A 22227-nucleotide genomic window follows, 5' to 3' on the forward strand; every position below is an offset into this window, starting at 1 on the left:
CGGAAAAGGTTTTTAATTTAAAATTGGTGCAAACATACTTTTATTATAACATCTAAGATGCATAGATGTTTGAAAGCAAGTTACCATCAAGGGAATAGAAAATTTAATAGCAAATCACAAGGTAAGCAATGCTTACCAAATAGTGTTTTTGCTGTCTTGCACAATTTATGCAAACCAGTAACTACTTGGAACTCTAATGATCTGCATTATATCATGGACCGTGGGGACGCTTTATATCTACAAATGCATTCTATTAACAAAGAAACACTTATGCATCCAGATGACTTGCCAAGGTATATAGACCACAATCAAGAGATATATTCACTCACGCTACGGAACGCTTACTACGGTGATGTCCTTAAACGTTTTGATAAAGCGTACCCAGATATTAGCACAGCATTAAATGTAACTCTTAATAAGCATTGTGGTGTTATACTTTGTATGGATGTATATGTTATAGCAATTTTCAAACATATGCAAACATACTTTGTATTTGATTCACATAGCAGGGACGATGAAGGCATGCCTCATTCTAACGGAACATGTGTTACAATTGCATTTCATTCTTTTGAAGGGCTGATTCAATATGTTGTGAAACTAGCATATCAGTTTACACATCAGGCTGAGCAATGTGTCCAATTTGAATTAACACCAATAGATATAAAAATCATTCAGAGGAAATCTTTTACTAAAGCACTTACTGTGCACAAGAAAAATAGTCACCTACCGCAAGAAAGAAACATTTGGGTACATACTACTGAATGTACTCCTAATCAGACTATAACATCAACTACAATGTCTTCATATAATTTACTGAATCAAAGTAAGCCAGGGAATAGCAATTTATCACAATTACCAGGAAATAGTAAATCTTTACAGGGAACAAAGAAACACTCTCAGAAAAGAAAAAGGGATTCAAGTACATGTCCACAAAAAGTTGTAAAAAGGAAACAAATTAATGCAGCTGAAGAAGACAATACCAACTGTAAACAAATTGGTATTGCTCAAAACAGACCAAAATTAACGAAGTGTCAAAGGCAGAAACGAGGTAAACAAATCCATACAATTATTAGGAAATTCCACCGTGAAATATTGCATGGGCCAGAGTACATTTGTACTCTTTGCAATCAATTGTGGCATAAACCAACGGTGAAAAATACACGCAGTGTTAGCCAATCCGAAATTTTCAGAAAGTGTAACATTAGTACGAAGAAAACAAATTTAATTTGTATGACTTGCTATTATTACATTCGCAAAGATAAAATACCACCATGTTCAATTCTAAATGGCATGGGCTTCCCAAATGTACCAGCTGAATTAGAATTATATGATTTAGAAGAACGATTAGTTTCACCTAGGATACCATTCTTACAAATTCGGACTCTGCCACGCGGTTTTCAAAAATCGTTATCAGGTGCAGTAGTTAATGTACCTGCAGATGTTATGACAACTGTTACCATTTTACCAAGGCAAATTAATGACGCCATGACAATCCAAGTGAAATTAAAAAGGAAATTAGTCTATAAATCATATACACATTATGAAAATATTAGACCAAATACAGTAAAAAAGGCAGCTACATGGCTAGCTAAAAATAGTACAATGTTTAATGAATATGGTGTTACTATTAACCCTGACTGGGAGTATATACCTCCAGAAATAGAATCTCACAATGAGACTTCGGAGACAAACAATTCATCTGATAGTTCAGACAACATAGAAGCTGGAAATTTGGATACTATGTTAACAAATGAAACTATTACTACAAATTCGGTGAATGTGTTAAGTTTAGCTCCAGCTGAACATAACACGCCAAGAGGTTTATATGAGGATAAAGATTCTGAGTTTTTGGCTTTCCCTACTATTTTTTGTGGTGAACGAAGGCCAAACAATAAGGAAAGGCACATACCGGTACATTATAGTACTATTTGCCAAACAGAGTTAAGAAGTTATGATGGAAGAGTCGCTAAATCTATTAGTAATGTCTTTTTTAAACTGAAGAAATTACATATTAAGCAGATCCACGGTAAAATCAACATTTCCATCAGGAAAAAATTTACAGATGGAAATAAAATAACTGCTAAAGACATAAAATATAATATTGAGAATGTTTTACAGTTTAATGAGGGTTACAAAGTATTAAAAACTATACGCAGTTCACCTCCATATTGGGAAAGTTGCAAAAAAGATATTTTTGCAATGATAAGGCAACTTGGCATACCTACTTTCTTTTTGACTTTATCTGCTGCCGAAACAAAATGGCACCATTTAATAAATATACTATTGAGAGTTAGAAACTTAAAGGAATGCACAGAGGAAGAATTCTTAAACATGTCTTGGGAAACTAAAAGTAAATTAATACAAGAAGATCCGATAACATGTGCAAGACAGTTTGACTATCAAGTTAGGAAATTATTTAATTGTGTTTTGATGAATGGCACTAATCCTATTGGGGAAATAGTAGACTACTTTTATAGAGTCGAATTCCAACAAAGAGGTTCTCCACATATACATGCATTACTCTGGGTAAACAAAGCACCACTGTATGGTGTTTCACCAGTGGAAGAAGTCAATAGCTTCATTGACAAATATATCACTTGTCATAAGTCTGAGAACCCTACTTTACAACCGTTAATAAATTTACAAAGGCATGGTCATACCAAAAATTGCAGGCGTAAACATCAAAGGACATGCAAATATCAATATCCTAAATACCCAATGTCAACAACGCTTATATTAGAGCCATTAACACTTGAGGCGACAAATAAGCAATGGCAAGATAATATTAAAAGAATACATGAAGCTATGAATAGTACTACTTTTAATACACTTTCTTTTGCCGAATTTTTAGACTTCATTAAAATGGATGATAACGAATATATTACTTCAATACAAACTAGCTTACAAAAAACAACGATTTTTTTGAAACGAACACCAGCCGAATGCTTCATCAATAACTACAATAGTATTCTTTTAGAAGCTTGGCGAGCAAACATAGACTTGCAGTTTATACTGGACCCTTATGCTTGTGCTGTCTACATTATCTCATATATCAGTAAATCTCAAAGAGGAATTAGCAAACTTCTAGCGCAAGCTGCTAAAGAGGTACCAAGCAATAGTAATGTCAAAGATCAACTTAAACACATAGGAAACAAATTCCTCAACTGCACAGAAATTAGTGCTCAAGAAGCAGCATATCTAATTCTTCAAATACCATTAAGGAAAAGCTCACGATCATTTGTATTTATTAATACTAGCCGTCCAGAAAAAAGAACTTATTTAATGCGTGATATGGAAACAATTAATAACTTGCCAGAAAATTCAACTGACATTCAATGTGAAAATATTATTATAAAGTACTGCAAACGCCCACAATCATTAGAGATGTGCACGTTAGCAGACTATGCAGCTAATTTTAACTATGTGAAGAAAAAAACACATGGCAGAGAAATCAATGATAGCGAAGATTTACTTGCAGAACAAAACTTTTACAGCTCAGATGAGGAAGAATTAGAAATAGCATGTAGTCACGGGAAAAAAGAACAACAGAAACAGAATTATGATTATGCTTTAAATAAGCGCACACAAGGGAAAATTATACGCTTTTGCAGATTTAACAAAAATAATGAACCAGAAGAGTATTATAGAGAGATATTAATGTTGCACTATCCATGGAGGGAAGAACATAAAATCCAAATAAACAAGGAAACTTACTATGACAGGTATCTGGAAGTTAAAACATTTGTTGACGCACAACTAAAAATCTATAACAAACAGCATGGAGAAGTTACAAACATTCTTCATGAACAGTGTCATGAAAATGTAATTTCAGCTCCTCTATCACCAACAGTAAATATACAGAGAGAAGACCAAAATAATGAAATAAATAATATATATGATTTGGCGCTAGATTTAGGAATTAGAACTACCACCAATGAACAAAGCTCAACTAACGTTTTCTTACCCAATGAGAAATACCAACAACTTATGCAAAACTTAACGGAAGAACAACTACAATTTGTTTACCATCACTTGCATTGGTTTAAAACTACAAGCACTCCATGCTATACTTTTTGCACCGGAGGGGCAGGTGTTGGGAAAAGTTTTGTAATATCTGCACTATATCAAACTTTACTACGTTACTATAACACAAAGGCAGGTGAAAACCCAGACAATGTTTATATCTTACTTACTGCTCCAACTGGAAAGGCTGCCCATAATATTAATGGCAAAACACTGCATAGCACTTTCAAAATACCTGTGTCGCAAAGTTTGACTTATAAACAACTGAGTCATGAACATAGAACTGCTCTACAAATGGAAATGATGCATGTTAGAGTTGTTATTATAGATGAAATTTCAATGGTAGGGCACAATATGTTAAATTTTATACATAACAGGCTACAAGAAATAAAATCATCTAATGAACCATTTGGAGGCATTTCTATTTTAGCCATTGGTGACTTTTACCAATTAAAACCTGTATTTGACAGATACATTTTTCAGGATTCTACACAGTTGTATGGTCCTTTCAGTGCAAACTTATGGAAAGAACATTTTAAAATTTTTGAATTAACAAAAATTATGCGCCAAAAAGAAGATCTTCAATTTGCTCAACTACTAAACCGGTTGAGAGAAGGCAAGCATACTGAAGAAGATATTTCACAAATTAAGCTAAGGGAAATACAACCTGATGAGAGTCTATTAGAAACAATACCATATATCATGTCAACTAATAGACAAGTTAATGAAATTAACCAAAATGTTTTGGAAAAACATTGCAAACATTATCCAGTCTACATAACAGTAGCAAGCGATACCGTAAGTTCTGATTTGTCAGAAAATGTGAAAAAAACAATTCTGAAGCAACTGCCCAAAGATCCACAGAAAACAATGGGCCTTTCACATACATTACACATAGCCTTACAACTTCGTTATGATTTAAGTTGCAATGTGGATGTAAATGATGGTTTAACAAATGGCGCAACTGGTGTTGTACAATTAGTTGAATTGATTAACAATACACCTATTATTGTTTGGTTGTTATTTGAGAATCAGAGTATAGGACAAACAACCAGACAACAATATAAACACTTATATCATTCACAAATTCAAAACACATGGACACCAATACATGCTATATCTAGACATTTTCAATATACTAAGAAATGTATTACCATTATACGGAAGCAATTTCCTTTACGCCAAGCATCAGCACGGACTATACATCGCACACAAGGTGCAACAATCGAACCACTTTATATACACTTTAATAACAGCAAAATTCATCATTTGCATTATGTTGCTATTAGCAGGGCAAAATCAATACAAAATGTATATGTACAGAATTTTGATGAAGGTAAAATTTTAGTACATCCACAAGTTAATGATGAAATGCACAGATTAAGGACAGAAATGCCACTTGAAATACATATCCCACAGTTACATACATACACTGCACATTTCAATATAATTGCACACAATATAAGATCACTACAGAAAAATTTTACTTCTATGATAGCCGATAGTAATATATTGCAAGCAGACATTATATGCTTAACTGAGATCAACACTACAAGGAAGGCTACAGATAGTGATTTTACGATACAACAATACCATCACATTATATTTGATAAATTTCATACATACAACACTAACCATGGAATGATCATGTACTACAAATTTTTTTTATTTATATTGCCTATTTATGAGACACATGAAGGGATAGACATTTTACATTTTACTGTACATATTCATAACACAGATTACCTTATTATTATTTTATACAAACCACCACAAAAAAGTATAACTTCTCTTTTGGATTTTATCAAAAATATTACTGATTTTTACCCCACACACAAATTTATCATTATAGGGGATTTCAATGTGGATCTATCTCAACAAAATTCATACACTAAGCAATTAATTGAATTCTTTGAAGCTAAATTACAATGTAATCAACTCATTTCCAGTTACACAACTAACTACCAATCCATTTTAGATCATATATATACAAATTGAAAACTGCACAACTATGGTACATTAGAATGCTATTACAGTGATCATAAAGCAATATGGGTTTGTATTTAACATGTTATAACGCTTTTTCTATTTCAGATGATGTCTATTGAAGAAATCATTAACATTAATACCAATGACAACAAACCATATCAGAAACCCATATGAGTTAATGTAATCAACTGCTCTGGAAAAACTACTTACAAAAATGCAAAACAAGAACAAAAAATTCTATTTCATTTGGCTCTAGCAGATAAAACTGGTACTATGAAATGTACTTGTTATCAAGAAGAATTATACGAGCAAACTCAAAGTAACTGTGGACTACTGATACGCAACTTCATCATCAAAAACAAAACAATTCTAATTACTAAGCAAACAAAAGTTACAAAATTTCCGGCAATGAAAATTGAGGAGGGCCTTATCCAACAAGCGAAGAACATTTTGCATCCGCCTGCACCATCTGCTTCTCCCATTAAGGAAATAAAACGTGCAAGTCTAAAAAGTCTTATGACCGTTTCTGGGACAATATGTGGCGTAAGTATCAACGCAAATATGTCATCATGTCACAACTAAAAATGCCTAGTTAGCTTACACACACATTACACCTTTGCTAACTTCACTAACAAGCTAAATACACATAGCATTATACACTCTGTCACACTATGTAGAAAGCACGAAGTTTTTTAACCATAATATGCCAGAGTTTCTCTGTCTACTATAAATACAAGCACTCTCTACAAATCCATTTTTGGAAATAAACAATGCTATCTTTTCTAAAGGAGGTTCTGTTGGGTCCTTAAATATGACACCTTAGATTGCCATTCATACAACGCACTATTACTAAGTGTTTTTTCTTTCGGAATTTAATAAAATGTTTCTTTGGTGTAGGAAGAGGACGTAAAGACTGTCTTTATCAATGGAGAAGATACTCCACTGAAATCGATTACTTTAAAAGATGCAACAGATGACATCAAAGTGACACTGTGGAGAGAAGCTACACTATTTAACATACATCTTGGAGATTATGTTACGCTAACTCATGTAACTGTCCATGAATTTAATGCACAGAAAATTTTGAATACAACGAGGCACAGCAAAATAGAGGTAAGCAGACAATAAAAATTATTGGGAAAAAATAACTAATATTTCACTAACTATATACAAATTTCTCACTCTCGCACCCACTATGGACATATCACCCACTTGCATCCTTTCAAGCACTTTCTATCTTTCCAGCACGATGGAGCTTTCAACTACCCTTGCTCTTTCAGACACTCTGGCTCTTTCAGACACTCTGGCTCTTTCAGACACTCTGGCTCTTTCAGACACTCTGGCTCTTTCAGACACTCTGGCTCTTTCAGACACTCTGGCTCTTTCAGACACTCTGGCTCTTTCAGACACTCTGGCTCTTTCAGACACTCTGGCTCTTTCAGACACTCTGGCTCTTTCAGACACTCTGGCTCTTTTCGCCCACTCTGTACCTTTCGCCCACTCTGTACCTTTCGCCCACTCTGTACCTTTCGCCCACTCTGTACCTTTCGCCCACTCTGTACCTTTCGCCCACTCTGTACCTTTCGCCCACTCTGTACCTTTCGCCCACTCTGTACCTTTCGCCCACTCTGTACCTTTCGCCCACTCTGAACCTTTCGCCCACTCTGTACCTTTCGCCCACTCTGTACCTTTCGCCCACTCTGTACCTTTCGCCCACTCTGTACCTTTCGCCCACTCTGAACCTTTCGCCCACTCTGTACCTTTCGCCCACTCTGTACCTTTCGCCCACTCTGTACCTTTCGCCCACTCTGTACCTTTCGCCCACTCTGTACCTTTCGCCCACTCTGTACCTTTCACACACTCTGTACCTTTCGCCCACTCTGTACCTTTCATGCACTCTCTATCACACACACACACTCTTGCTCTCAAACTAAAAATCTCTCTTTCAGACTGGACTTACAAACAAATAAAGTATAAGAATCTAAGGACTAATTGTTGCATTTGTTTTGTCTCAACAGGTAACAGCCCCACCACAGGAAAATATTGACATACAAATTTATGGCGTCGAAAGCACCAAAGATGAAACCAGTATTATAACTATTAGGGTGACAAACACAGACGTTTATCAATCGATGCCAATTCAAAATGACATACTAATTAAATGGTTTATGTTGGATGATGAGGTGGACAACATTGGAAATGCACTTGTACATTATTTGCCACAAACTTGTGAAGTGGTGTTTTGTAATGGGAAAATCATAAACATTGTAAAAGAGAAAGACGATGAAGACATATGTTCCGAGTAAATATCTCATGTTGCCCTTATCTCACATTTTTGTACAAAGTTTCAAAGTAATTATTACTGTGTTTAATAAAAATTAAAAGGTGTGAAATAAAAACTTTGAACTTCTTTGGTCTGGTTTTGGGAAAGGAAGGATACATACAACTACAACTACACTCAACTAATACAACATAGTCACACACACATAGAACTATCATGCAATAACACACACACTCTGTAGCTTGCGCGAACTCCGATGCTTTAAGCCACTCTGCATCCTTCCGCCACTCTGCATCATTCAGCCACTCTGCATCATTCACCCACTCTGCTTCATTCACCCACTCTGCTTCATTCACCCACTCTGCTTCATTCACCCACTCTGCTTCATTCACACACTCTGCTTCATTCACCCACTCAGCTTCATTCACCCACTCTGCTTCATTCACCCACTCTGCTTCATTCACCCACTCTGCTTCATTCACCCACTCTGCTTCAGTCACCCACTCTGCTTCACTCACCCACTCTGCTTCAGTCACCCAGTCTGCTTCAGTCACCCACTCTGCATCTTTCACCCACTCTGCATCTTTCACCCACTCTGCATCTTTCACCCACTCTGCATCTTGCACCCACACTCTGCATCTTGCACCCACTCTGCATCTTTCACCCACTTTTTTCTTTCCCTCACACACGGAGCAGGTACAGCACAGGCAGCAGCAGTGCAAGCTTCCCTCACACACGGAGCAGGTACAGCACAGGCAACAGCAGTCCAAGCTTCCCTTACACATGGAACAGGTACAGCACCGACAGCAGCAGTGCAAGCTTCCCTCACACACGGAGCAGGTACAGCACAGGCAGCAGCAGTGCAAGCTTCCCTCACACACAGAGCAGGAACAGCACAGGCAGCTACAGTGCAAGCTTCCCTCACACACAGAGCAGGTACAGCACAGGCAGCAACAGTGCAAGCTTCCCTCACACACAGAGCAGGTACAGCACAGGCAGCAACAGTGCAAGCTTCCCTCACACACAGAGCAGGTACAGCACAGGCAGCAACAGTGCAATGTTCCCTCACACACAGAGCAGGTACAGCACAGGCAGCAACAGTGCAAGCTTCCATCACACACGGAGCAGGTACAGCACAGGCAACAGCAGTGCAAGCTTCCCTTACACATGGAACAGGTACAGCACCGACAGCAGCAGTGCAAGCTTCCCTCACACACGGAGCAGGTACAGCACAGGCAGCAGCAGTGCAAGCTTCCCTCACACACAGAGCAGGAACAGCACAGGCAGCTACAGTGCAAGCTTCCCTCACACACAGAGCAGGTACAGCACAGGCAGCAACAGTGCAAGCTTCCCTCACACACAGAGCTGGTACAGCACAGGCAGCAACAGTGCAAGCTTCCCTCACACACAGAGCAGGTACAGCACAGGCAGCAACAGTGCAATGTTCCCTCACACACAGAGCAGGTACAGCACAGGCAGCAACAGTGCAAGCTTCCATCACACACGGAGCAGGTACAGCACAGGCAACAGCAGTGCAAGCTTCCCTTACACATGGAACAGGTACAGCACCGACAGCAGCAGTGCAAGCTTCCCTCACACACGGAGCAGGTACAGCACAGGCAGCTATGAACAATGTGCCTGACCTTATTGCAAGGTGAACTATCCCTTTCTTTCTATAAATTGAGATAAGCCTAGTAGTGGATGTGTTAGCTCCTACTACTAGTTTCAGTGTCTATTGTCACATTTAGTTTGAACTATACATTCCTAAAGCCATATGTGTGTGTGCCCATTAATCCCTGGTGCTGTACTTCACCGTCACTCAAAACTTTTCGAGTGCAAAAAAGGGGGAGGGGTATTGGCAACGCCTCACAGGAGCAACCACCATGGAGGATGTGTCAAACTGGTACTCGCTTTACTCCCCACTGTATCATCATCAGCAGTTGCCAACCGTAAAAGTAAAGGGGATCAAAACATTGTGCTAAAGAAAACAAAACTCCGTGTAGTGATGTGAATGACCCAACTACGTGATAGGGGCTACCCTCCCGCAGATACACCAAGCAGCATCTCGCAGCTTAGATTCATTCGCTCTTTCTTTTACTCTCCACGTTTTTGCCTCTTTCACTCTCTCTTCCAACTCTCTCCCCCCTCTCCATTTACTTACACAAATCTCGCAGATACCCCAAGCAGCGTTGCACGCACTACCAATCCTTCTGTTATGCCACATCTCGCAGCTTACATTCCTTCGCTCTTTCTTTTACTCTCCACGTTTCTGCCTCTTTCACTCTCTCTTCAAACTCTCTCCCCCCTCTCCATTTACTTACACAAATCTCGCAGATACCCCAAGCAGCTGTGCCTGCACTACCAATCCTTCTGTTATGCCACATCTCGCAGCTTAGATTCCTTCGCTCTTTCTTTTCTTTTCCTATCAACGTTTCTGCCTCTTTCACTCTCTCTTCCAACTCTCTCCCCCCTCTCCATTTACTTACACAAATCTCGCAGATACCGCGAGCAGCTGTGCCCGCACTACCAATCCTTCTGTTATGCCACATCTCGCAGCTTAGATTCCTTCGCTCTTTCTTTTACTCTCAACGTTTTTGCCTCTTTCACTCTCTCTTCCAACTCTCTCCCCCCTCTCCATTTACTTACACAAATCTCGCAGATACCCCAAGCAGCTGTGCCCGCACTACCAATCCTTCTGTTATGCCACATCTCGCAGCATCGATTCCTTCGCTCTTTCTTTTCTTTTCCTTTCAACGTTTCTGCCTCTTTCACTCTCTCTTCCAACTCTCTCCCCCCTCTCCATTTACTTACACAAATCTCGCAGATACCCCGAGCAGCTGTGCCCGCACTAACAATCCTTCTGTTATGCCACATCTCGCAGCTTAGATTCATTCGCTCTTTCTTTTACTCTCCACGTTTCTGCCTCTTTCACTCTCTCTTCCAACTCTCTCCCCCCTCTCCATTTACTTACACAAATCTCGCAGATACCCCAAGCAGCTGTGCCCGCACTACCAATCCTTCTGTTATGCCACATCTCGCAGCTTAGATTCCTTTGCTCTTTCTTTTCTTTTCCTATCAACGTTTCTGCATCTTTCACTCTCTCTTCCAACTCTCTCCCCCCTCTCCATTTACTTACACAAATCTCGCATATACCCCAAGCAGCTGTGCCCGCACTACCAATCCTTCTGTTATGCCACATCTCGCAGCTTAGATTCATTCGCTCTTTCTTTTCTTTTCCTATCAACGTTTCTGCCTCTTTCACTCTCTCTTCCAACTCTCTCCCCCCTCTCTATTTACTTACACAGATCTCGCATATACCCCAAGCAGCTATGCCCGCACTACCAATCCTTCTGTTATGCCACATCTCTCCGTTTACAGATTCCTTAGCACTTTCATTTACTCTCCACGTTTCTGCCTCTTTCACTCTCTCTTCCAACTCTCTCCCCCCTCTCCATTTACTTACACAAATTTCGCACATACCCCAAGCAGCTGTGCCCGCACTACCAATCCTTCTGTTATGCCACATCTCGCAGCTTAGATTCCTTCGCTCTTTCTTTTACTCTCCACGTTTCTGCCTCTTTCACTCTCTCTTCCAACTCTCTCCCCCCTCTCCATTTACTTACACAAATGTCGCAGATACCCCAAGCAGAAGTACCCGCACTACCAATCCTTCTGTTATGCCACATCTCTCAGCTTACAGATTCCTTCGCTCTTTCTTTTACTCTCCACGTTTCTGCCTCTTTCACTCTCTCTTCCAACTATCTCCCCCCTCTCCATTTACTTACACAAATCTCGCAGATACCCCAAGCAGCAGTGCCCGCACTACCAATCCTTCTGTTATGCCACATCTCTCAGCTTACATATTCCTTCGCTCTTTCTTTTACTCTCCACGTTTCTGCCTCTTTCACTCTCTCTTCCAACTCTCTCCCCCTCTCCATTTACTTACACAAATCTCGCAGAAACCCTAAGCAGCAGTGCCCGCACTACCAATCCTTCTGTTATGCCACATCTCTCAGCTTACATATTCCTTCGCTCTTTCTTTTACTCTCCACGTTTCTGCCTCTTTCACTCTCTCTTCCAACTCTCTCCCTCCTCTCCATTTACTTACACAGAGCAGGTACACCACAGGCATCAACAGTGCAAGCTTCCCTCACACACAGAGCAGGTACAGCACAGGCAGCAACAGTGCAAGCTTCCATCACACACGGAGCAGGTACAGCACAGGCAACAGCAATGCAAGCTTCCCTCAAACACGGAGCAGGTACAGCACAGGCAACAGCAGTGCAAGCTTCCCTTACACATGGAACAGGTACAGCACCGACAGCAGCAGTGCAAGCTTCCCTCACACACAGAGCAGGTACAGCACAGGCAGCAGCAGTGCAAGCTTCCCTCACACATAGATCAGGTACAGCACAGGCGGCAGCAGTGCAAGCTTCCCTCACACATACATCAGGTACAGCACAGGCGGCAGCAGTGCAAGCTTCCCTTACACATGGAACAGGTACAGCACCGACAGCAGCAGTGCAAGCTTCCCTCACACACCGTCACACACCCTCAGCTTCACACACCCTCACTCACCCTCACACACACACACATACAACAACAAAAGGAAGAATAGAAATAAACTATCCTAATCCACACTCTAACTCCAAGATAGAAATCCTGAGTCCTAATTCACCCTAATAAACTAACAGCCTAATTCACCCTACAAATACACCCTCAAGATACGCAACAGAAAGACATCCTAGAAAATAACAACCAAAGTAAAAATACGCGCAATGATGTTTATCAAGCTTCAGGTCACCAAACCAACAATTATTAGGACAAAATAACACCAACAAAAGAACGAAGAAATATCAGTCAGGATGCGAGGACTAGGATGTACAAACACAAAAGTAAAACAGCCTATTTTTAACTTGGGTAATAAACAAGCACTATTCATCCCGTAAATGGGACGGATTAAACACAATTGTCATGAGTTACACAAAAAGCCGTAGGCATATAACAATAGCAGTTCATCACACGGAATTACATCAAATATTAAAAACATATTACGCAACTTGGATTCAGCGCTAACATCATCAATAAACATTACATATGTCTCTTAGCTTCACAAAACAACTCGTAATACAATTAATACATTTTAAGTGTACAATATTCATGGCGAAAAGAGTACTTAGAAACTCAATGAACAGCTCTTGTACGTCAAATAACAAACAACTGCTAATAATACATTACATAACACTTTAAGAAAATAAATACATTACATATCGAATAATAAAAACAAGACTTTAATTACACGACATAATAATCATTTCGAAATATTACAAACAAAAAAATACAATGTCAACATTATTAAAAATACACTCCTATTCATTCGTTAACTTAAACATACTATATGTAGTAAATAAAACACTTAATTACATATAAATTACATAAATAACTAAAATAATTACAATCGCTAACAAAATATGTCACTATTTATATAAATACACTCGTAATTATTAACTAATTTATGCATACTATCAATACTACTTTAAATTATATTAAAAAAACACGTCGAGGGAATCTCTTACCTATCATACGACGCACCAACAGCACACGAACAGGAACACGCCTTCCGCATCCGGCTATTCTCCATGTTCTGGAGAATTCCACCGATTACGTATGCAAATCGGAACGCGACGTCAAAAACGTCGCGCTCCGATTGGCTAAAAAAAATGTCCATCAAAAAAAATACGTAACGGTAGGGAAAAGAAAAAAAAAACTAGAACGCTAACCTGGTAAATGTAGGTAGCGTTAAGGTGGCGATTTGCGTCAGACATTTTAATTAAAAAAAAAATTTTCAACCTCAACCCCTCACCCTCAATAACTCTCAATCACCCTCAACACATCACCATCACTCACCCTCACTCACCCTCAATCACCCTCACTCACCCTCACCCTCACTCACCCTCACTCACCCTCACCCTCACCCTCACTCACCCTCACTCACCCTCACTCACCCTCAATCACCCTCACCCTCACTCACCCTCAATCACCCTCACTCACCCTCACTCACCCTCACTCACCCTCATTCGCCCTCACTCACCCTCACTCACCCTCACCCTCACTCACCCTCAAGCCCTCACCCTCACTCACCCTCACTCTCACCCTCCCTCAACCCCTCACCATCACTCACCCTCAACCCCTCAGCCTCCCCCTCACTCACCCTCAACCCCTCACCCTCAACACATCACTCACCCTCACTCTCACTCACCCTCAGTCACCCTCAATCACCCTCAACGCCTCACCCTCACTCACCCTCAATCACCCTCACCCTCACTCACCCTCACTCACCCTCACTCACCCTCAACACCTCACCCTCAATCACCCTCACCCTCACTCACACTCAACCCCTCACCCTCACCCTTACTCAGCCTCAACCCCTTACCCTCAATCACCCTCACCCTCACTCAGCCTCAACCCCTCACTCACCCTCAAATCCTCATCCTCAATCACTCTCAACCCTTCACCCTCACTCACCCTCACTCACCCTCACTCACCCTCACTCACCCTCACCCACACTCACCCTCACCCTCACTCACCCTCAACGCCTCACCCTCACTCACTCTCAACCCCTCACCCTCACTCACCCTCAACACTTCACCCTCACCCTCACTCACCCTCAACCGTTCACCCTCAACCCCTCACTCACCCTCACTCTCACTCACCCTCACTTACCCTCACCCCCTCAGCCTCACCATCACTCACCCTCACTTACCCTCAACCTCTCAGCCTCACCCTCACCCTCACTCACCCTCAACTCCTCACCCTCACTCACCCTCAACACCTCACCCTCACCCTCACTCACCCTCACCCTCCCTCAACACCTCACCCTCAATCACCCTCACCCTCACTCACACTCAACTCCTCACCCTCACCCTCACTCACCCTCTCACCCTCAACCCCTCACCCGCCCTCAACCCCTCTCCCTCACTCACCCTCCCTCACACTCACTCACCCTCACTCACCCCCACTCAACACCTCACCCTCACTCACCCTAAACCCCTCACCCTCACCCCCTTACCCTCAATCACCCTCACCCCCTTACCCTCAATCACCCTCACCCTCACCAATAACTACAACTTTTCTAATGCGATACTTATTGCATTCCAACCCCACTCATCCACGCAACGCCACTCACACACGCAACGCCACTCACACACGCAACGCCACTCACACACACAACGCCACTCACACACGCAACGCCACTCACACACGCTACGCCACTCACACACGCTACGCCACTCACACACGCAACGCCACTCACACACGCAACGCCACTCACACATGCCACTCATCCACGCAACGCCACTCATCCACGCAACGCCACTCATCCATGCAACGCCACTCATCCACGCAACGCCACTCATCCACGCAAAAAGAAAAATGTCTAACTATTCTATTGCGAGACCTATTGCATTTCCAATGGTTGTTTAATTTGTGACTGTTTGACCTGTTTCGGGGTAATTGCTAGAGTGCAGCTCTGCGTGTTGCAGGCTTCACGGTAAGGGGCATCAAAGTAAATTTAACTTGTTTTTATCAGTACTAGGGCTGACTCGTAGTACAATAGCATTTTAGCACTTAGGAATTTATTTTTCTGAATTTTAATGTACCTCAGTTTTGAGGACTTGAGCTCTGGGTATTTCATCGCTTTTGGCCTGAGCGGAGCACCATCTTTCCTCCACTTCGTAGGGCCGTTAGCAGACGCCATTTTGGTTGAGTGAGCAGTCTAGTTGTTACTCTGCTCCCCAGCTGCTATTTAGTGCAAACCGCGATGGCGGCGTGCAGCGGACTTTAGTTTGAGTAATTCCGTGTTGCTGCATCCTTTTTTAATTTGTGTCTGTTTGATCTGTTTCTGGGTGATTGCTAGAGTGCAGCTCTACGTGTTGCAGGGTGCAGAGTAAGGTGCATCAGAGTAAATTCAAATTGTTTTTTATCATTACTAGGGCTGACTTTTAGTACGATAGCATTTTAACACTTAAGAATTTATTTTTTCTGAATTGTAACGTACCTCAATTGTGAGGACTTGAACTCTGGGTATTTCGTTGCTTTGTCCTGAGTGGAATGCCATCTTTCCTACGCTCCGTGGGGCCATTAGCAGATGCCTTTTTGGTTGGTTGAGCAGTCTTGTTATTACACTGCTCCCTGGCTGCTATTTAATGCAAACTGTGACGCAGACGCACATCAGACATTAGTTTGAGTAAGCCCGGGATGCTGCATCATATTTTAATGTGTGACTATTTGATCTGTTTCGGGGTGATTGCTGTAGTACACCCCTGTGTGTTGCAGGCTGTACGGTAAGGGGCATCAAAGTAACTTTAAATAGTTTTTATCATCACCACGGCTGAATATTAGTACGATTACATTTTAACACTTAAGAAGGTTTTTTTCAGAATTTTAATGTACCTCAGTTGTGAGGACTTGAGCTCTCGGCATTTCGTCACCTTTGTCCTGAGCGGAGCGCAATCTTTCCTCCGCTTCATGGGGTCATTAGCCAACGCCATTTTAGTTAAATCAGTCTAGTTGTTACTCTGCTCCCCAGCTGCTATTTAATGCAAACCATGATGCAGGTGTGCAGCAGACTTTAATTTGAGTAAACCCTGTGTTACTGCTTCCTCTTTTAATTTGTGACTGTTTTCTCTGTATCGGGGTGATTGGTTGAGTGCACCTCTGCATGTTGTAGGGTGCACAGTAAGGGGCAGTGGGGTAAATTCAAATTGGTTTTATCCTTATCAGGGCTGAATATAAGTAAGATTGCATTTTAACACTTAAGAATGCTTTTTCTGTATTTTTATGTACCTCAGTTGTGAGGACTTGGGCTCTGGGCATTTCGTCGCCTTTGTCGTCAGTGGAGTGCCATTTATTCTCTGCTCCGTGGGGTCATTAGCAGACGCCAGTTTGGTTGGGTGAGCAATCTAGTTGTTACTCTGCTCCCTGGCTGCTATTTAATGCAAACCACAACGCGGACACACAGAAGACTTTAGTTTGAGTAAGCCTTTGTTGCTGCTTCCTCTTTTAATTTGTGACTGTTTGTTCTGTTTTGGGGTGTTTGTTAGAGTGTACTGTGAGAAAGTGCCCTCTTTCTTGCATGGTATGCCCAAACTTTTTGCTGAATTTCTAATGTTATTTGACTGAGTGTGCCCTGGGCTCCTGCCATTCAGGTGCCCAGGGCCTATGTTCCTCCACTAAAACTGCATTGACGCCTAAACCCAATTGGTATCTTTGGCCACATGTCAGACCCTGGTAAATGGTACCATAGGTACCCAGGGCACTGTGACCAGAGAAGGCCCCAAAAGGCTGCAGCACTTATTGTGCCACCCTTAGAGGCCCTGTACCCTGACACTCAGGCACTGCCTTTGCCTGCTGAGTGTCTTGGTGCAGAACAAAGCGAAGAGTCGACATGGCACACATCCCTGTGTGCCATGCCCACAAACCACAGCCCTGGCATCCATTAGTCAGCCCTCCAGCTGAGTGCCCTCTCCAGTAGTGAGGGTACAGGTGCATAAGCCCTGGCCCCTACAGTACCCGGGTCTATTCCTGGGCACTGTAAGTGCAGTGTTGCCTTTAAGAGTATATGGTGCTTGGAGTTTGTCATTACGAACTCCAACACACCATAAAGGCTACACTGAAGACTGGGAAGTTTGGTATCAAACTACTCAGCACATTAAACCTGCACTGATGCCAGTGTGGGATTTAATGTAAAATGCACCACAGAGGGCATCTTAGAGATGCCCCCTGAAACTCGAACAACCTCCAGTGACTTGACTGAGTAGCTGCCTAGGCTGCCACCACCAGACATGTTTCTGGACCCATGGGTCGAGGGCTTGCCGCTCTTGGGGTCTGAAACAATGCACATCCTGGGACGAGGTGCCTAGCCTCCTCCCCAGGATGGGCAGGGTTCATGAAGGAGAAGCTTTAAAGGCATGCCGCCTTTGTGAGCCTCTACAGACTATTTTCTGCTTTCAGAAACTGGTCCCCACTGGTTCTACCCCCCACTTTGGCGGGGGAACCGGCAGGAAAATAAAGTGAAGAAGAGAGGTGAGCCCACCTCTGCCAACTCCACTCCTAAGGTGGGGGAGGCGAGGTGAAGCACAACCTTGAGTCCTCGCCATCTTGAGGATGGTGGGACCCAGCCAACCAGGGACAGGCTCCTGCCCCCCTCCCACTGGAGTTTGTCAGAATAGGGGGTGTACCCACCCCAGGCAAGGGGCCCATTGGTCCCTGCCCTTTACCTACCTGTAATATTCCTACATTTGGTATTTAGGGGCACCCTGAACCTTCCTTCCTCAGATACAGCAACCACAAGAAAAGAAGAGAAGACGAAGGACGAGAAGCCGTTCAGAGCTAACAAGAGGATGACGCCCACTGACTTGGCCCCAGCTCTACAGGTCTGCCTCCCCTCGGACCTGCTCCTGCAAAACCAAGGAGTGTCCAGCAGCCAGCAACCTCAAAACCCCCTGAGGACCTGCCTGCCTTCACTTTAAGGACTGCTTCTCCCGTGAACATCGGATGTGTTTAAACTGCAGCTTCTGGTGCCAGCCAGAAACCCCGAATCCAGCCCACTCTGCACCCGTCGGACCCGGCCAGGAGCTTGAGTGTAAAAACACCTTGAGGAGGTCTCCCGGCGATCCTGACCCAAGAACCCGTGACCTGCCTCAAGCATCCAGACGACGCCTGCAGCCTGAATCCAGAGGACCCCCCCTATCGCAACTAGAGTGGGTAAGAAAATCCGACGTCCCAAGGCACACCTGCACCCGACGCCCCACAGCCTTGTCTTCCCAACCCAGCAGTGCCTAACCAACCCTCAACATCCCAATTTACCCCTTGAAGTGGTGGTTGCTCCTAGAATATCCTCGTCCCCGAGCCTGCAGTGTTTCTTTGTCCCAGAGAATCACCATTGAAATCAACAGGGCACCCGACCTTAAAACGTCACCCTGCACCTGGCAGCCTTAGCACTGCCGAGGGTGCCCCTTTTGTGCTAACTTGGTCCTCAACTTGCCCTGGGCTAAACCCTGAGAGCTTTGCTCCCACAACCCCGTGGCCAGCTTGCCAGGAGCCACCAACCGGAGCCCCATATCCTCCGTAGGATAACATTGGGCCTCAACACTCTGCACCCGGCCGCCCGAATGCCGCTGAGGGTGCAACAACCGTGCCTACTGACCCCGGGAGACCCCTGAGTCTAACCCCAGAACCCTAACTCCAAAGACCGATTACTTACCTCGAAACCGATAACCCGTTTTTCCTCCTAGAATAATATTGACACTTTTTCTCCCAAAAAGTTTTTGTGTTGACTTTTTAAAACTGAGAATATTTCTTAGAAATCACACAAATAACCAAACGTATTTTCTTAACTGTTTTCAGGAAATGTCCCAGTGATGCATCTAGGTGTTCACCACTGAGTAAGAAAAGCAACGTTAAAGTAACTTAACTGTGAATTGAATTTCCTTCCTTAGGATAACATTGGTGGTTCTATGTGAAAAATTTTCTGTGTCAACTTTTGAAATACAAGAATATTCATTACAAATTTTACATCTAACTAAAACGCATTTACTCAACTGTTTTCAGGAAATGTCCTTGTGCTGAATCTAGGATCCAGCACTGTGTTAGTAAAAGTAATCCGAAAAATAATTAATTGCATTTTACTTAAAAAGCCTATTGTTTACTATGTACTGAGTCTACTAAGTATGTGCATTGCATTGCAACCCCTGTAAACTCACATTGGTACAAAGTCCTACTGTATTTTGAAAGTATGCTTACCTGTGCCAGGCTTGCTTGGTTCTAGAAATAAAACAACAGTATAATTTGTATACAAAAACAATTGGCATAGAGTTCAGTTATTTAGTGTGTGAATTAATTTGCTGACTGAGTGTGTACATCAAATGCCTAACACTGTCCTCTGATGCACAAGTTACTTACCCTCAGTAATGATATATCTGTAAGAAACATTAGTAGTGATAGATTCCTTACCTTAGAAGTACCCCCAGGCATCAGACTCGATCTGGAAAGTTTTATGTCAGCAGTGCCACTGCGCGTCGGTAGGCATCGTCGTGCGGCTCCACATGCATCGTTGGCACCGGGATAATGTCGTCGGAGCTACTTAGACGCGCCCACTCACTCTGACGTCAGTTCTGTACATGAACGCAGAGCTATGCAATAAACTTACCACTGGTGCCATGAAACTAGGGCCCTGAAAGGGATAACCTTAAGCCTAGAAATCAAATTAGTTCGCAGAACGGGGAGGATGGTTGGGGCGGTAAGGAATCTATCACTACTAATGTTTCTTACAGATATATTGTTACCGAAGGTAAGTAACTTGTGCATCTGAAAGAAAAACGTAGTGATAGATTCCTTACCTTAGAATAGATACCCCAGCAATACCACCCCGGTGGTGGGTCTGCAAACCAAGATCACACCAGAAAGTCCTGGAGAACAGAACAGCCAAAGAAGGCATCTCTCCGGACTTGGCTGTCCAGGCAGTAGTGCTTGGTAAACGTGTGCAGCGAGGCCCATGTAGCTGCCTGACAGATGTCATGCAAGGGAACTCCCTGTCCCAAAGCAGTAGTATCTGCTGTCGCCCTGGTAGAATGGGCATGCAACCCCACCGGAGGCTCCTTTTTAGCCAAGGAGTAACAAGCCTTTATGCACAGAACGACCCACTGAGAGATGGTCAGCTTGTGCACAGCCCGACCTTTCTCGGCGCCCACGTATCCAACAAAGAGCTGGTCATCCACCTGGAACTGTTCTGTGAGGTCCAGATAGAAGGAGAGTGCATGTTTTGGGTCCAGAAGATGGAGCCTCTCTTCCTCTTTTGAGGGATGCAGAGGCAGAAAGAAGGTGGGCAAAGTGATGGTCTGCCGGATGTGAAAGGCAGTGTCAACCGTCAGCAGAAAAGAAGGACGAGTCCTTAGAACAAAGAGAAAAGGAGGCTTAGAAGAGAGAGATTGGAGCTCACTCACCCTTCTGGCAGAGGTGATGGCAACCAGCAAAACAGTCTTTAGAGTGAGGAGACGAAGAGGGCAATTGTGAAGTGGCTCAAAGGGAGCACACATCATAAAAGTAAGAACTAGGTTCAAGTCCTACAGAGGCATCACAAAAGGAACTGGAGAAAACATGTGCGTGATGCCTTTCAAGAATCTATTTACAACAGGGGACTTGAAAAGGGAAGGCTGATCTGGAAGCCTTAAAAAGGTGGAAATGGCTGAGAGCTAGCCCTTGATAGTGCCCAGAGCTGAGCCCTGCTGGACCAAAGAGAGAAGAAAAAGAAGAACCTCTGAAAGAGGGGCAGAAAGGGGATCCACATTTTTTTCCTTGTGTTTAGCTGGTTTTCTACTTAGTTGGCCTGGGATCCTGCTAATCAGGGCCCCAGGCTATCTGCTCTCTCTATAAAATGGACTACATGTACCTTAGGTACATACCTAATTGGATATTGGGTCACTCTTGTGAGTCCCTGTACAGTGTACTATAGGTACCCAGGGCATAGGTGCACCCAAGGCCTACCAGGGCCTGCAGCATATCTTATGCCACCCCTGGCTCGCCATCCAAACTGACAGAACTGGCTGATCACTCAGCTGGGGCAAGGTCGTGTAATCACCCCTTGCTTAGGTATAGTATTCCTATACCTACCCTTAAATATAGACACATATGCACCTATAAGTCACTTCTATGGCAGGCCTTAACAATCCTGAAGGCAGAGTGCTTGGTTTTATTTGAGATGGTGCTCTAGCATGAGCTGAGCCTGTCTGCAGCTTTCGGAACCATGTCCTTTAGCTGTTCTATGATATAGCCATACCATATACTCCTAAGTGCATTATGAACCTTGCGGTTAAATGCTATCTTTGGTTTGGCTTTATCAAAACATGTCGTGTAAGGTGTCATACGCTTTGGAATAC

The 22227-nt window shown here is 42.9% G+C and overlaps 2 protein-coding genes across 5 annotated transcripts in view; one reads left to right on the forward strand and one right to left on the reverse strand.

The window, feature by feature from the left end:
- DNAH17 (dynein axonemal heavy chain 17) overlaps positions 1 to 22227 on the reverse strand; it is a 12633448-nt gene that overhangs the window by 3784978 nt on the left and 8826243 nt on the right. The window lies entirely within an intron of this gene.
- LOC144767216 (uncharacterized) lies at positions 6221 to 8394 on the forward strand. Its single transcript, XM_078650764.1, has 3 exons — positions 6221 to 6555; positions 6910 to 7125; positions 8031 to 8394. Exons 1-3 carry the CDS (start codon positions 6286 to 6288, stop codon positions 8316 to 8318), a joined length of 774 nt encoding a protein of 257 aa, XP_078506890.1. The 5' UTR covers positions 6221 to 6285; the 3' UTR covers positions 8319 to 8394.

The sequence above is a fragment of the Lissotriton helveticus genome, chromosome 7, assembly GCF_964261635.1.
Source record: "Lissotriton helveticus chromosome 7, aLisHel1.1, whole genome shotgun sequence".
Classification (NCBI taxonomy): domain Eukaryota; kingdom Metazoa; phylum Chordata; class Amphibia; order Caudata; family Salamandridae; genus Lissotriton; species Lissotriton helveticus.

Coding starts and splice junctions, on each gene's coding strand:
- LOC144767216 (XM_078650764.1), top strand. CDS start 6,286: ATGAAATGTACTTGTTATCAAGAAGAATTATACGAGCAAACTCAAAGT. Junction 6,556..6,909: donor TTTCTGGGACAATATGTGGC/GTAAGTATCAAC, acceptor TCTTTGGTGTAG/GAAGAGGACGTAAAGACTGT. Junction 7,126..8,030: donor CGAGGCACAGCAAAATAGAG/GTAAGCAGACAA, acceptor TTGTCTCAACAG/GTAACAGCCCCACCACAGGA.